General features: G+C 43.6%; 5 protein-coding genes across 5 annotated transcripts; 4 read left to right on the top strand and 1 right to left on the bottom strand.

Moving 5' to 3' along the window:
• Positions 1-1,896: 1,896 nt before the first annotated feature.
• On the top strand, positions 1,897-2,837 carry LOC149475637 (uncharacterized). The gene has a single exon (XM_089713137.1). It carries the CDS (start codon positions 1,980-1,982, stop codon positions 2,808-2,810), a length of 831 nt encoding a protein of 276 aa, XP_089569263.1. The 5' UTR covers positions 1,897-1,979; the 3' UTR covers positions 2,811-2,837.
• Positions 2,838-4,385: 1,548 nt separating this feature from the next.
• LOC149475636 (histone H2A) lies at positions 4,386-4,981 on the top strand. The gene has a single exon (XM_089712602.1). The coding sequence runs from the start codon at positions 4,419-4,421 to the stop codon at positions 4,791-4,793; it is 375 nt and encodes a 124-aa protein (XP_089568728.1). The 5' UTR covers positions 4,386-4,418; the 3' UTR covers positions 4,794-4,981.
• Positions 4,982-6,686: 1,705 nt separating this feature from the next.
• On the top strand, positions 6,687-7,207 carry LOC149475635 (histone H2B). The gene has a single exon (XM_089712737.1). It carries the CDS (start codon positions 6,708-6,710, stop codon positions 7,080-7,082), a length of 375 nt encoding a protein of 124 aa, XP_089568863.1. The 5' UTR covers positions 6,687-6,707; the 3' UTR covers positions 7,083-7,207.
• A 3,410-nt stretch (positions 7,208-10,617) lies between these two features.
• LOC149475634 (histone H3) lies at positions 10,618-11,374 on the top strand. Its single transcript, XM_089712536.1, has one exon. It carries the CDS (start codon positions 10,733-10,735, stop codon positions 11,141-11,143), a length of 411 nt encoding a protein of 136 aa, XP_089568662.1. The 5' UTR covers positions 10,618-10,732; the 3' UTR covers positions 11,144-11,374.
• A 297-nt stretch (positions 11,375-11,671) lies between these two features.
• Positions 11,672-12,314, bottom strand: LOC149475633 (histone H4). The gene has a single exon (XM_089712990.1). It carries the CDS (start codon positions 12,243-12,245, stop codon positions 11,934-11,936), a length of 312 nt encoding a protein of 103 aa, XP_089569116.1. The 5' UTR covers positions 12,246-12,314; the 3' UTR covers positions 11,672-11,933.
• Between the last annotated feature and the right edge of the window lie 4,537 nt (positions 12,315-16,851).

Raw genomic sequence — 16,851 nt, 5'->3', positions numbered from 1 at the left:
CATATCGAGGGACTGCGTTAATAATCTTTGAATAATAATAATAATAACTCAATCACAACAATTGACAACATTTCATTTTTTAATCGCATATTTTAAGAGAAATTAAATAAAAAAAAAAATAACGATAAATGTGATGATGACGTCATACATACGGAGGAATAAAAAATAAAAATACTATCACATTTACACTAGACATTAACAGGGTAGGTATGGCATGTGTCAAATTTCATATTAATGTAATTTTTGTGAATTATTATATAAATAAGTAGCTTGAAATTTTTTGAAATGTATATAATAGATCGTCATTACTTAATTAACTTACTTGTGTTGTTATCATTATCCTTCTAATATTATAAATGTTACTATTTCACGCAAATATTACTGAACTGATTACAATGAACTTGGATTAACACATAGGATAGGTTTTATCCTGTTGAAAAAAAAAAATAAAAATCGACACAGCAAATTAAATAAGTAATTATTATTAACCAACTCTCTATCTATAAATATAGATCCCTCGTAGTTATTAAGTATAGTAGAGCCATTTTAAAATAGGCAACATTTGACAGTTCAACAAAATTCAACAACGTAACCTAGTAACGACGACATAGAATAACAAGATATTTCGTTTTGTTAGAACTGCACATTTGCTTAACTTTTTTCAATTACGACTACATAATATTAATTATAATAATAATGACCGATAAAAGTATTTTTTTTTTTTTAAGATTTCATTTTACTGATAAACCATTCTAAACATAATAAATACCAGAGACGTTACTCTAAAAATCGAAATCTGACATCTAGAATCGAATGCTTCACTTTAATCGATGTTTACTGCGCTCAGGTGCATTACGAAGATTTAAGGAATCTACAACGGTACGACAATAATAATTCATCAAAACATGGATACGTCATTGTCGCTATTGAATTAATCGTAATTGCAGTTGATGATGATGATATTATATATAAGTAACTTAATGATTAGGTAAATAATAAACTATTAATTAACTACCTACATTCGTGTTATTATCGATTCGTCATAATATTGTTACTACTCCTCTGTCTATTATTTAGGTATTGCTTATTATGCGTTATTATGCGACGATATTAAGTTAACACAATAATAATATTATAATAAATACGCAATTGTGAATCGTAGTCTCGTTCTCGCGCGGCCTATATAATATTTTGACAATATTAAAACGTGCGGGCGTTGCGGTGTGGTGTGCGTACTATGTACCTACTAGCTGTTAGTACCTGTGACTGTGAATATAATATTGTGACAAATATGTGACATTTATTTATAATATTGTCATTTCGTTATTGTGGCACATTCGTATTGTTATTATTTTTGTATTTAAAGGACGTTAAACATATTCGACCGATCGCCGAACTGTGTGTGTAGCCGGCCGCGCGGTCGTCGTTTGCGTTATGCTGTTCTACAACAGGTCACATTCATCCCCCTAAAAACCGTCGCAAACATATTATATGGCGATTACGAATAGTTTCACCTTAACGTCTGTATATCAGTGTATTGAGAGAGCCTTTTTCGAAACGACAATCGGTTTAATTACAGGTGAAATGATAATTTTAAAGTTGACACCGCGCACGCGGATAGCCCTTGGCAAAATTTAAACGTCCATCGCTATCGATGCGCTCCTCGAGCGTCGCGCGGGCTTGCACACTACGAGGGCCGATCTCAAAAGGGACGAGAAACATGTGAAACGTATACTTTTAAACGTTAATTTCACGTAAAATATACGTTCGAACGGAGGCATGTTAGTGAAAAGTTTCAAGCGCGACCGCGAGAAAACGTATCTCGATTGCACGGTTCCCCGTGAGGTAAACCGTCCAGTCGATTCCTACACTAGCGACACCGTACGTCGAATACAGTGAAACCTACTAAGTACTACTTATATATACTAATTATTATTACATACTATTGTCGACGTAAAGTTGAATTTTAATTAACAAAAATGGCAGACACCGCAGTCGAAACTGAAACTCCGGCGCCAGCGTCGACGCCCGCGAAGAAAGCGCCCAAAGCATCAGCAGCAGCAGCAGCAGCGGCGTCGGGAGGAGCCAAGAAAGCGGCCAAAGCAAGATTGGCGCACCCGAAGACGTCGGAAATGGTGAACACTGCTATCAGCGATCTCAAAGAGCGTAGCGGCTCTTCCCTGCAGGCGATCAAGAAGTACATATCGGCCACGTACAAGGTGGACGCGGATAAACTGGCGCCGTTCATTAGGAGATATCTCAAGGGCGCCGTCGAATCCGGCACGCTCGTTCAGACGAAGGGCAAGGGCGCATCTGGCTCGTTCAAACTGGAGTCAAAGTCCTCCGCGGCCAAGAAGAAGACCTCTCCGTCGAGCGGAGCCGCCGGCAAGGGCTCCGGAGCGGCGGCGGCCGTCAAGGTGCGCAAATCTGGCGGCGGTGGCAAGGCGCAAGCGGCCGCCAAAAAGACGGCCGTCAACGCAGGCAGCAGGTCCAAGAAGGCGGCGGCAGCCGCCGCCGCAGCAGCGGCCGCAGACTCGTCGTCCTCGCCGTCCAAGTCGAAAGCGTCAGCGGTGAAAGACAAGAAAGTAGCTGCAGGCAGAAAGAAGCCCGCCGCGGCCGCCAAGAAGGCGCCGGCTGCGGGCAAGGCGGCCGCAAAACCCGCCGCAGCAGCGTCGGCCGCCGCGCCGAAGGCTAAGAGGAGTGCCAAACCGCCGACGAAGAAGCCGAAGGCACCGAAACCGAAGAAAGCGGCAACGCCAAAATCCAAAGCGGCCACCGCCAAGAAAGCCTCGGCCGCGTCCAAGAAGTGAACGTGTGGTGTGCGTGCAATCGATCAATCGCAAGCGCAAGCGCAACCTAATTCGACTTCGACGAAGGTTAAGGTTGGAACTGGTTATGCAGTGCAGCGGCGACGGCGAGTGCATCGGGCACAAGTCTCAGCAAAATAGATACATATTATATATTATCTATCGCCAAAAAGCCCTTCTCAGGGCTAACATATATTTTCGAATGCGCACTCACTACGAACGTTAACGTTTCCTTCCAATTTGCGAGGACGAACAAGCAACTTGTAGGTACCTACACAATAAAACTACAATTATTACAATTTTACAAATTACATAATAGTTATGTAACATCATAATATATTATAGTAGCAACTAGCAACATGCATGCACAATATAATAACAACAAGAAAATCAAATCTACTACTAACTAATCTACAGCTTTACGTTAGGTTAGGTTTAGGTTTAGGTTTAGGTTTAGGTTTAGGTTTAGGTTTAGGTTTAGGTTTAGGTTTAGGTTAGGTTAGGTTAGGTTAGGTTAGGTTTCTTAAAAAAAAACTACACAGAAATAGGAGCCCCGCGAAGCGGGGCTCCGTCGACGCGCAATGAAATAAGGAATAAATAAAAAAACATCAAAATATACCTACGTAATACGTACGGTAAACACACACGTTACTTTTTACCTTCAACTTGCAAAATAAAATATTATGTAACTATTCATCGCACACTGCAACACGCTACCACACAGACAGACACAGACACAGACACAGACACAGACACAGACACAGCACAGACACCGCCCGCCCGCCCCACACCAGCGCACGCCGCCCGACCGACCGCCCGCCCGACGCCCGACTCCCGATAGTACATTTTACCGAAACTTACTAAATACCTACTCTCTAAAATCTATACATACCTACTGCTATGAATAATTATTAATTATTATTGATGGTTGTCTAGACAACACAGTCTGTTTCTGTCACCTGACAAGTTACTTTAAAAACAATCAACCACGGTACAGATACAAACTGTCTTTTCGACATCGTCATAGATTGTGACGTACGTACTAATCATTATTATTATGAGTAACTAGCGGTCCGCCCCGGCTTCGCCCGTGGTACATGTTTACGTTTTCTCTACGTAAGAACCATCCTCGTACTTCAAGGAATATAATAAAAAAAAAAGAATTATCGAAATCGGTTCAGCCGTTCTCGAGTTATGCGCTTACCAACACATGTTGCGATTCATTTTTATATATAAGAAGAAGAAGAAGAAAGAAGAAGAAGAAGATAATAATATTTGGGGATGCTGTACACTGAATCAAAAAAAAAAAAATATCATTTTGCATGTATGTTAAGAGATGAAGCCTCGCTTAAATAAAAATATAAATAAAATATGTACATAACAATATAAATTATTATTATTTGACACGGTCGTGTTCACTGCGCATCGCTCGTCGTTTGTGTTCGCTCGCATTTCACGGCGTCATGCCCACCGCAATCACTAGGACGCGTAGCCGTTATATATTAAATCAGATGGTGTCTTAAAAAAAAAACATACTTTAGTGATCGGCGCGTATCGTTGTACGTATCAGTTTTTCGTTTATTATAATATTATCAAAGAAAACGGTAAATAATGTCTGGACGCGGTAAAGGCGGTAAAGTGAAGGGGAAGGCAAAGTCACGTTCCAACCGTGCCGGTCTGCAGTTCCCCGTCGGCCGTATTCACAGATTGCTCAGGAAGGGCAATTACGCTGAGCGCGTGGGCGCCGGTGCCCCGGTCTACCTGGCGGCCGTGATGGAGTACCTGGCGGCTGAAGTTCTCGAGTTGGCCGGCAACGCGGCGCGCGACAACAAGAAGACTAGAATTATTCCGAGACATCTGCAATTGGCCATACGTAACGACGAAGAGCTGAACAAGCTCCTCTCCGGCGTGACCATAGCACAGGGCGGTGTATTGCCTAACATTCAGGCTGTGCTGCTGCCCAAGAAGACGGAGAAGAAGGCCTAATTGGATTGCATTGCATTTACCAATAACGCTACAATTACATATTTTTATGTATGTTCATCATAATATTATGAATTGTTCAAAAGGCCCTTTTCAGGGCCGCAATATATGTCTTGACAACAACGATAGATAGAGTTTCTAGCAGCCTAAACTCTCATCTCTTCAGTGATCGTTTACCATTTGACACGTACCAGAACATGAATAATATTAATCTATGTGTTTCGCCCGCATTTAATATTATATTATAATATAGCCTTTAACCCTAGAACCGTATCCATATTAGAATTTCATTAACGCTACCCAGGTGTACAAGACGTGTAGGTACCCCGATGAAAAAAAAGTAACATTCATTTGAGTATTTTTAATTTAATTTATAATGGCATTTTTGTATTTGATCAGTAGTTCCTGAGATTAGCGCGTTCAAACAAACAAACTCTTCAGCTTTATAATATTAGGATATAGATAAGAATTATACATAATTATTATAGATGTTTAGTTTATAATAAACCTTCTTGTTGAACGCATCAAAATCCGTTCCATTTTATGTTTGTTTGTAATATATATAATAACTAGCTGTGCCCCGCGGTTTCACCCGCATTGCTCCGCTCCTATTGGTCTTAGCGTGATTATATATAGCCTATAATAGCCTTCCTCGATAAATGGGCTATCTAACACCGAAAGAATTTCTGAAATTCGATTAGTAGTTCCTGAGATTAGCGTGTTCAAATAAACAAACAAACAAACTCTTCAGCTTTATAATATTAATTATAGATAATGTTCGTTCGTTAATCGTTTTCGTCAAGCGGGAAACTTGGAATATTGAAACTGTTTGGCGAGGCGAGCAACTGTTTTCATACTTCGTATTGTGTAAGCTGGAAATTTAAATAAATGTTAAATCAAGTAAAATTTTTAATAAATAGGTACTTGCTATTGTTTGGATACTATAGATTTATTTATTTATCATTTTATTTGATTTTGATATTTTATTTAAAGAAAAACCCGTTCCCGTAGGATTTCCGGGATAAAACCTTCTAATCTTATGTCCTTTCTCGGGTATCAAAATATCTCTAAGTATACCAAATTTCATGCAAATTGGTTCAGTAGTTAAGGCGTGATTGAGTAACAGACATACAGACAGAGTTACTTTCGCATTTATAATATTAGTATGGATAACAACAAACAATTGATGGAAAATTACCATACCTTTCAATGCTGCCTGCCTTTCAATTTTCTCGGTTTTGGAGACGACTGTATATTATGTTTTTATGTTTCCATATTATGCTTTCCAGAAATAAAGACGATGCTTAATTTGTGTGTGCACATGCATGCACATTTTTGTGGTTATCCTAAAAACAAATTAATAATAAATTATATACCATCATGATTAAGCTCGATATTTTTATACATGTTACATAATTTTTTTCACTCACAACCATTTTATTATATTAATTATTAATATAACAACGCGATGCGATTTCATGTACTATCTTTGAATCAATATTATAATTATTTTGACAGACATCGTCAGTTTGATTTATTGGTGTCAATTTAAAAAAAAAAAGAAAAGTTTAACACAAATAAGGTTTCATATCTTTAATTAAGTTAAGATATTAAATAAAATCCTCCTTGGTGATTCCCAATTCGACTGTAGTCTGTACTGTTATTTTACCTCAGCCTTATGTGATTTAAAAAAATAAATAAAATGCCAAATGTAAACATCTAAATGATTCACCGCATGTTCACCGCCCACTGTGTGGAGGGGACGCTTACGCTCCACGGTATTGGCCGATAACCAAAAGTGCTAGCTCGCATTACTAACCGACGGCCGTAACGCCGTGTGGCGCGATCTAGACCGGTTTTTGAACCGAAAAATTTTATACAGTTTCTATTGATTGAACTTATACTACAACAAGCAACATGCCGCCAAAAACGAGTGGAAAGGCCGCCAAGAAGTCCGGCAAAGCGCAGAAGAACATCTCGAAGTCTGACAAGAAAAAGAAGAAGCACAAGAGGAAGGAGAGCTACGCCATTTACATTTACAAGGTGCTCAAGCAGGTCCACCCCGACACCGGTATCTCCTCGAAGGCCATGTCCATCATGAACTCGTTCGTGAACGACATTTTCGAGCGCATCGCCGCGGAGGCGTCCCGGCTCGCTCACTACAACAAGCGGTCGACCATCACGTCGCGAGAGGTGCAAACCTCCGTGCGGCTGCTGCTGCCCGGCGAGCTCGCCAAGCACGCGGTCAGCGAGGGCACAAAGGCTGTCACCAAGTACACGAGCTCCAAGTGAGCGGTGAGCGGTCGTCGGGACAACGGCGTGGCGTGTTCGACTTATCGAACGCCCGCTCGCTCGCGTTTTGTGTTTATTATTATTATATACTATCAAAACAACAACGGCCCTTTTCAGGGCCACAATATATTTCATGAATGAATTGTGTGTGTGTGTACACGCCAAAAATACGTTTCTCCAACACGAACAACAGCAGTGAGAAAAAAAAAAACCTAAATTTGTAAGTAATTTTGAAATTCGAATTTCGAATTATACGTTCAACAATAATTATTAACGTTGGTCATATTTTGTGGGTATGATTTATTTTATTTTATTTACAAACTAGGGCTTCGCCCGTGGTACATATTATTTCGCAATAATAAAAAGTAGCCTATGTATGTTCTTTCTCAGCGTCTAAAGATTGTCTGTGCCAAATTTCATCAAAATCGGTCCAGTAGTTTTGATGATGAGCCTATTCATTAACAAACAAAGTTTTCCTCTTTATAATATTAGTGTAGATACAATATTATGATTGTCAGATCTACCAACCCGATATGCACACAACATTTCATGAGAATCGATCGAGCCGTTTCGTAGGAGTTTAACTTTAATTGGTTTAGATTATACAGAAGAATAAAATATAATCTAAAAATCTATATAGGTAGGTAGGTAGGTAGGTAGGTAGGTACGTACAATATAAAAATGAGACCCGTTTCGCGTTGTCACGGCATCACGTGTGAACGGCTGAACCGATTTCGATAATTCTTTCTTATCAAGTATATTCCTTATTATAATATTAGGATATAGATAAAAATTATACATAATTATTATAGATGTTTAGTTTATAATAAACCTTCTTGTTGAACGCATCAAAATCCGTTCCGTTTCATTTTATGTTTGTTTGTAATATAATATATATAATAATAACAACAAACAATTGATGGAAAATTACCATACCTTTCAATGCTGCCTGCCTTTCAATTTTCTCGGTTTTGGAGACGACTGTATATTATGTTTTTATGTTTCCATATTATGCTTTCCAGAAATAAAGACGATGCTTAATTTGTGTGTGCACATGCATGCACATTTTTGCGGTTATCCTAAAAACAAATTCATAATAAATTATATACCATCATGATTTGGCTCGATATTTTTATACATGTTACATAATTTTTTTTCACTCACAACCATTTTATTACTTATATATTAATATAACAACGCAATGCGATTTCATGTACTATCTTTGAATCAATATTATATTTATTTTGACAGACATCGTCAGTTTGATTTATTGGTGTCAATTTAAAAAAATAAAAAAGTTTAACACAAATAAGGTTTCATATCTTTAATTAAGTTAAGATATTAAATAAAATCCTCCTTGATGATTCCCAATTCGACTGTAGTCTGTACTGTTATTTTACCTCAGCCTTATGTCAAAACGTAAATTTAATTGATATACAACAAAAAATTAATATTAATTATTAAATGGAGAAATAATTAAACTTGTACAGTTAATTTGAAGTTATTTTTTTTTTTTAATAACTGTTTAACAAATAAATGGTAGATTGATTAGTTATCGCCCGCGGCTGTGCCTGCATTGTTCAGAACGTAACAAATTATATATACTAAAAGCTTCCTCGAGATGCAGCCTATCTATTGAAATAAACCGCATCAAAATCGGTTCTCTAGTTTTAATTATACAAATTTATATAGGGAATATAGCACACACGGACAGACATTCAAACCGATTTTCTGTTATATTTATATAGTTTTGTGTTTTGCAATAGTTTTGGTAAATTAATATTTTGTACTAGATTTCCGCCCGCGGCTTCGCCCGCGTTTTCAAAGGAAAACCCGCATAGTTCCCGTTCCCGCGGGATTTCCGGGATAAAACCTACCCTATGTGTTAATCCAAGTTACCTTCTATATGTGTGCTAAATTTCATTGTAATCGGTTCAGTAGTATTTTTCCGGACGTATAGAAATTTTCCTGGCGTATGGAAATTTTCCGGACTGAGAAAATTTTTCCTAACCTAACCTAACCCAACCTAACCTAACCTAACCTAACCTAACCTAACCTAACGTAACCTAACGTAACCTAACGTAACGTAACCTAACCTAACCTAACCTAACCTAACCTAACCTAACGTAACCTAACGTAACCTAACCTAACCTAACCTAACCTAACCTAACCTAACCTAACGTAACCTAACGTAACCTAACGTAACCTAACGTAACCTAACGTAACCTAACCTAACGTAACCTAACGTAACCTAACCTAACCTAACGTAACGTAACCTAACGTAACCTAACGTAACCTAACGTAACCTAACCTAACCTAACCTAACCTAACGTAACCTAACGTAACCTAACGTAACCTAACGTAACCTAACGTAACCTAACGTAACCTAACGTAACCTAACGTAACCTAACCTAACCTAACCTAACGTAACCTAACGTAACCTAACCTAACCTAACCTAACCTAACGTAACGTAACCTAACGTAACGTAACCTAACGTAACCTAACCTAACCTAACCTAACCTAACCTCTCCTAACCTAACCTCTCCTAACCTAACCTAACCTAACCTAACCTAACCTAACCTATCCTTTTCCACCTTATAGAAATTTTTCCTGACGTATAGAAATTTTCCTGGCTTATATAAATGTTCCTGACTTATAGAAATTTTCCTGGCGTATAGAAATTTTCCGGACTTATGATAATTCTCCTATCTTATAGAAATTTTCCTTTCTTATGGAATAATCAACTTGAAGATTACTCGAGATCTCAAAAACGGCGCAACGGATTTTGATGCGGTTTATTTTAATAGATATAATTTTTAAATGTTCATAAAATTTGCAACCGAACGAGGCCGCGGCGAATTTCTAGTTAGGTATATTATGAACGTATTATGTATTTGTTGGTATTTTTTTTTTTAGTGCTGTTTTGTTTTGGTATACGAAAATACCTATGTAGAGTATGAAGTAAAATAAATATAGTTTGAAAAACTAAAAAACACGCTTTCAAGTTAGATACTTACCACTAAAAAGTAGAAAATAATAATTCTTTAATCTTGTAATCAAGCAATAACCAAGACATATTTTATTTTTGAACGCATTTTTATGAAACTTTGCACCTATGTAGAGTATGTATGAAGTAAAATAAAAAAGTAGAATAATTTCCATCCATTTTGGATAAGACCGTACATGTAAATTTAATGAATAGATCCAGTACGACCATACCATAATGACGAACATAACAATATTATGACATGGGCTGTGTATGACATTGACAATATTATGACAGTGCAGATTGCACATTGCACATTGAAGATCGTTTTTCTTTTTTTTTTTTTGTTTTCGAGTTCGAGTAGTTAATTTTGCATCAGGAATCGTGCAAATCCAACACAAAACTTTGATTATTATTATTTTATCTCTCTTTTCTCGACATACACACCGCGCGAACGGTTACTTATCGATGTCTCTCTCGCACTCGACTACGATGAATAACGAAACGGAGACGAGTGTACCTAATGTGTTTATAAAAACGGCGTCGTACGCGTTTTCGTATTCATTCGAAGCGCAACCACTTCTCCGTGCGGTCGTATTTGTTGTTTTATTTCTCTATAATAAATATAGTGAATTCGAATTTCGAACAAGCCCCCCGGTCACAATGGCTCGCACAAAGCAGACCGCTCGCAAGTCCACCGGTGGAAAGGCGCCGAGGAAGCAGCTCGCCACCAAAGCGGCCCGCAAGAGTGCGCCCGCAACCGGTGGCGTGAAGAAGCCCCATCGCTACAGGCCCGGCACGGTTGCTCTGCGTGAGATTCGTCGCTACCAGAAGAGCACTGAGCTACTGATCCGCAAGTTGCCGTTCCAACGTCTCGTCCGTGAGATAGCGCAGGACTTCAAGACCGACCTCCGCTTCCAGAGCTCGGCCGTCATGGCCCTGCAGGAGGCGAGCGAAGCGTACCTCGTAGGTCTATTTGAAGACACCAATCTGTGCGCTATACACGCTAAGAGAGTGACCATTATGCCAAAGGACATTCAATTGGCCCGCCGTATCCGTGGTGAACGCGCCTAAGATCCGTTTGTTGTTTGCATTGTTCGTGTCTCGTGTCGTGTCGTGTGGTGTGTGGTTTCAATATGAAATAACATAACATAACATGACATAGCACAGAGGACACGTCATCGGACATCGAATGTTAAAAAAAAAGGCCCTTTTCAGGGCCGCACGTGATTCATTTTAATAGTAGGTACCTAACCTAACTATAAACGTTTTCCACTGTGCAGTAACGGAAACATACAACGAAATATCTAATAATATAATGATAATATTGTTATGAGAATGATAAAATGTATTAATATTATTATATTACTATTATAAACAGAAAACTTACCTACCTGATGAATTTTAGATTTTAGTAATGTAATCATTCAGTAGCCATTAACTTTAAATTCTTCTAATGAAATAGTTTTATTTAATATTATAAATGCAAAAGTTGTTGATGGATGGACGTATGTATGTATGTACCTATGTGTTGAACCGATTACAATGAAATTTAGCACACATAATAATAGAGAGATAATAGAGTACAAGTGAAATGATAGTGAGTGTTGTAGTTTTGCGCGCGTGGGGAAACATATCCATAATACAATAATATATAATATTGTGGAATTAATGAATCGTATGCGGCCCTGAAAAGGGCCTTTTTGTTGTTAATTTGTTTGTTTCAAAATCATCGCCGTGGTGGTCGTACGCCCATCTTTATTCGTACCAAGAATAATAATTATTAAAACGCCGAATCGATTGCATGGAATAATTATTGACGTACGTACGAACGGACGGACGATCTTTGAAGTAACACAATTAATTAACCGCCGAATCCGTAGAGGGTACGTCCCTGACGTTTCAGCGCGTACACGACGTCCATTGCGGTGACGGTCTTCCTCTTTGCGTGCTCGGTGTAAGTGACGGCGTCACGGATCACGTTCTCAAGGAATACCTTGAGAACGCCGCGCGTCTCTTCGTATATCAAACCGGATATACGCTTGACGCCACCCCTGCGAGCGAGACGACGGATCGCGGGCTTCGTGATACCCTGGATGTTGTCACGGAGCACCTTCCTGTGCCGCTTAGCGCCACCTTTTCCGAGCCCCTTGCCTCCTTTACCGCGGCCTGTCATATCGCCGACTGTCTTGCGTTATTCTACTCGTTTACTTGCTTACTCGCTGCGTGCCCGAAAGCTTGTGCGCTCCGCGCCTTCGGGGTCTTCGCTCCCACCATCACTGGTGAGGGGAAAGAGTACCGGGGCTACGCCCCCCAACTCTGGTGTCTCTCGCCTCCCGCCACTACGGGAGGGTCCCTGGGTTAACCCCACATCTGTGGGGCTGTTATTTGTTCAGTTGTCGCTTGTGCGTTGTTTCTGGTGGTGTTCTATACGCAGTCCCCCGCCCAGGCAACCTGCCCACGGCGACTCGGGGTTTGCGTTTCCGCGAACCGGGCGATCCGCCCCACCGGGTGAGACCCTTAAGGGAGGCCCAGCGAGTGCGGATCAGCGACCGTGTGCGGTGGCGACGCATCCCCCTCGTCCCGGGCCAAGTCGCGCGGGTAGGGTTTCGCGTCAATCACGCTGGCTCTCCAAGGTGCTATGCTTTGGAGGTGCTCATAGTTCGATCTATCGGCTTTTTCAAAGATTTTCTTTGCTTGCTCTTTGATGATCTTTTCGAGGGGCTCCACTCCCAAGTCCCTTTCAATAGTGGAGTTGCGGACGTATCTGGGGGCGTCGACGATAACTCGCAGAGTGCGCGACTGAGCCGTCTTTATTTTCTTTTTGCTGGCCTGTGAGATGTAGCCGTACCAGACTGGAGCGGCGTACAAGATCTTGGGTTTAACGTATGTATTGTAGAGTCTCAGCTTCAGTCTGGTAGGCAAGCTGGACGTGAAAATCGGTCTCAGTCGCACAGCTGCGACCTGTGCCTGGCGAGCGGCTTTCAGGGCTTGGTGATTAAAGGCTAGGCGCCTGTCAATCTCCACCCCCAGATACGTGGCCTTGCTTGACCATGGGATCCTTGTCTCTTGGAACTCTACATTTGCCGGGTTTGGAGCACAACCCATGCAAATTGCTTGCGACTTCTTGGGATTCACCCGGAGCCTCCATCTGTCCAGCCACTCCGGCAGCTCGTCAAGCATTTTCTGCATCTTGATAGCGGCATGGTTACGGTTGAGCGATGTCGCTATGTACGCCGTGTCGTCCGCGAACAGGGATAATTGGGAGTCCGCCCTGTTCGGGATATCGTCCGTGTACACGGCGTACAAGTGCGGTGACAGGCAGCTGCCCTGTGGGACTCCGGCTTCAATCTTCCTAGTGGTGGAGAAGGCACCACCTATGCGGACCTGAAAAGCCCGGTCCTCCAGGAAGCTCCGAATGAAGTTGAGGACGTAGTGTGGACAGCTTAACTTGCTCAACTTGAATAGGAGGCCCTCGTGCCACACCTTGTCAAAGGCCTTCTCCATGTCCAAGAACACTGCAACTGCCGCTTCCTTTTTGTTTTTGGCTGCTACGAGGGAATGAATGACTCTGGACAGTTGCAGTGTTGTGCTGTGTTCTGTCCGGAACCCAAATTGCTCCTCTCTTGGTGTGAAGTGTGGTGAGAACCGTCGCAAAACCAGTCGTTCGAGCACCTTGGACATGGAGGGCAGTAGAGATATGGGCCTGTACCCATCGGGCCTTGTTTGGTCCTTTCCCTGCTTGGGGAGCATCACAACAACGGCAGTCTTCCACATCAGGGGGACATGGCCCAGCCTAAGGCACCCGTTATATACGCGGCAGAGCGCCGCAACCGCTCTTCGGTGCAAGTTTCTTAGGGCCAGGTTGGGTATGGAGTCATTCCCCGGCGCTTTCTTTGGCTTCAAGTCTCTGATCGCCTTTTTTAGCTCCCCTGGGGACACCGCCTTGATTTCCTCCCGAGGGCGCGGTCCGGCGAATACTTCTTGGAGCGTGACCTCCACCGCTCTGGCGTGCGCTCTGTCCACTGTTGGGAATGGTCTAAAGGTGCTGGCGAGGTGGTCAGCCAGCAGCTCCGCCCTTTGTGTCGGGTCGTAAATAAGACCGCTCTCCGTCCTCAGTGGCAGGGTAGGGACGGCTTCGCTCGTGAGTGCCTTGCATATTCCATACAGGGCTTCATCGTTGTCCACCGCTGCGTCCATCTTTTCCTCCCATTCAGCTGTCCTCTGTTTTCTAAGCAGTTCTTTCATTTCTTCGTCCAGTCGGTTTAGTCGACTACGGAGCGTTGGGCACCTGGTTTTTTGCCATTCTTTCCTAAGTCTGCGCTTCTCTTGTATCCTGGTTTCCAGGTGTCTTGGCAGTGGCTGTCGCTGTCGGTCTCGGAAGCTCGGTTCAGATGAAGTGTTTTTCAGAGCCTCTTGAATGTTCGAAGTAATGTCCCAGACATACTTGTCAATGTCCTCTCTACTTCTTATCGGTCCTGCTGTGATACCGGCTGTCTTTTCTGTGAAGGCCTCCCAGTTAGTTTTTCCCCTTCCGGGGGCTGGTGGAATGGTTGTCGGGGGAGCTGTGGTGGTTACCACAACTGGGTGATGGTCTGACCCCAGATTGTCCTCCAGGACCTCTTGTGTGAGCCCACCAGCAAAGGCCCGGGTGACTGCGAAGTCTATGGTACTCGGCATATGTGTATGCGTGTCCGGGTAATGTGTTGGCACACCCGGACTGTGGATGATGGCACCAATGTGGTTTAGGGTGGCCGAAAGTCGTATGCCAGCGGTGTTGGTATTCGGTCCACCCCATTCCATATTTTGGGCATTCCAGTCTCCCATGGCTATTGTGGGGACGTCTTGTTGGGGAGTGAAGATCGCCTCCATGTCGCCTCTGATGACTGCGGCGCCTCCTCCCGGTCGGTAGATGCTGAAGATCCTAGTAGCCGATCCCCGGATTTCGACCTCAATCCCCAGGGCGTTTATAGCTTCCAGTGTGTAGGGGGCTAAGACTTGGTGGATTATCGTTCTCTTGACAAGGACGGCTAGTCCACGGTATGCTCTTCCTGCCTGGTCCACCTGGTCCTCTCTGTACATGTGGTATCCTGGGAACCTAAGCTTATCCCTTGCCGCCATATGGGTCTCCGAAATCAGGGCGATATTGATTCTGTATTCATGTAGGACCTGCTTTAGCAGCGCGGCCTTCTGCCGCAGGCCCCGAGCGTTCCAGTAGAGAATTCTTAGACTATCCATTATGGAGCTCTAAAATTTTGGACAGTCCTTGGACGACCGCCGTCACAGGGCTCTCGTCATTGAGTACGGCGTTCAGTACATCGATCATGATCTTGACCAGCACGGCCACCTCTTCCTTCTGCCGGGGCGAATCGTGGCGCGCCTGACGTGGGATTCTTCTTGTATTTTCGGGCGGTTGCTCGTCCTTGGCTGCTGTTGCCGCTCGACTGTCCGGTTGGGCGGTTGTTGGCTCCTCATTGGGCGGCTGTGTCTGCTTCTTCTTCTTCTTTGGCTTCTTCTTTTTGCCTTGTGTGGCCGCCGCTGCCGCTTTAGGCATGTTGGCCACGGCCATCAATGAGGCACCCGTCTGTTCGCCCAGCGGGACGGGTTCTACGGTCGTCGGGGCGGGGGGGTCCTCGGGTTTCCCCTTCGGCGGTCTCGTCGTGGCCGTGGGGCCGGCCTTCTTGTTCCTTGCCTCACGTTTAAACACAGGGCAGGAGGCATTGTTAGCCGGGTGCGGCCCTCCGCAGTTTGCGCATGTCGCCGGCATGTCTTTAGGGCGGCTGCACTCTTTCGCCGCGTGCGCCTCCCCGCATCTTACGCACGCAATTTGACGGTGGCAATTGTGTGATGAGTGACGAAACTTTTGGCACCGGTGGCATTGTGCCGGCCCCTTCTTCGCTCGCCAGGCTTCAATCTTGACCCCCGGCATACACAACATTTCATTAATGTTGTATATGGCCGGGGTGGTGTCCGCTTCTCTTTTGATGATGGCGAAAAATATGCAGCCGGGCCGACCCTTTCTCGCCCTTATTGGTCGTGCATACTCCGCCGTGTGTCCCAGTTCCCTGAAAGCCTCGATTATTTCCTCTGGGAGCGTCTGGCTTGGGAGGCCGCGTATTGCGACCTTAAGATTTCTTTCTTGTGGCGGCGTGTACGCGTGCCACGCGATATTTTCGAGCCCATCCAAGTAGTTTTGGATGACTCGGAATTCATCGCCATCCTCAGGCATAAATCGGATGCCTTTCCCGTATGGGCGGGCGCTGGGATTCCTTCCTAGGATCTGTTTCAATTTTCGGAAGTGGGCCGACCAGTCGGGGAGCTCATCCACTACTATTGGCGGATACTTCTCTTTTTTGGTGGCAACGGCGGCGGTGCCCTGTGTTGCAGGCGGCGGCTGCTCTCCCGCGGGGGGTGGGGAGGATCCCACGGCCTTCGCGTAGGACAGCGTTTCGGGGTTTGGCCGCTTCTTTGGCCTCTCATTTTCTACTTCGTATTCGTCGCTTGCGGAGCGGGGGCGCCGCAAGGGGGTATCCGTCGGGGGGACGGGGGCGCTCTTCACCTCCTCTATTGCAGCCCTCTCCTCCTCGGTAATCGGCTGTGCCATCATCGACTGTATTTCATTCCTACGTTCGTTGAGGCACGCGGCCATCGCGGCGTTCATTTTCTCAGAAAAGGCACCCATCAGGACGAGACGTCTCGTAAGTTCAGCGTCCTTTTCAAAAAGGGCGCGCGGGGACAAAGTTTTACCGGTGTTTTGTGCCGGTGTAGGCTGTATATGGAGT

Source organism: Colias philodice, chromosome 29 (assembly GCF_061535455.1).
Source record: "Colias philodice isolate Cphi_HAF_F1 chromosome 29, ilColPhil1 Martin Lab GWU primary, whole genome shotgun sequence".
In the NCBI taxonomy this organism is placed as follows: Eukaryota; Metazoa; Arthropoda; class Insecta; order Lepidoptera; family Pieridae; genus Colias; species Colias philodice.
Note: the sequence above shows the minus strand (reverse complement) of the source record. Positions and strands in the feature narration are given on the sequence as shown.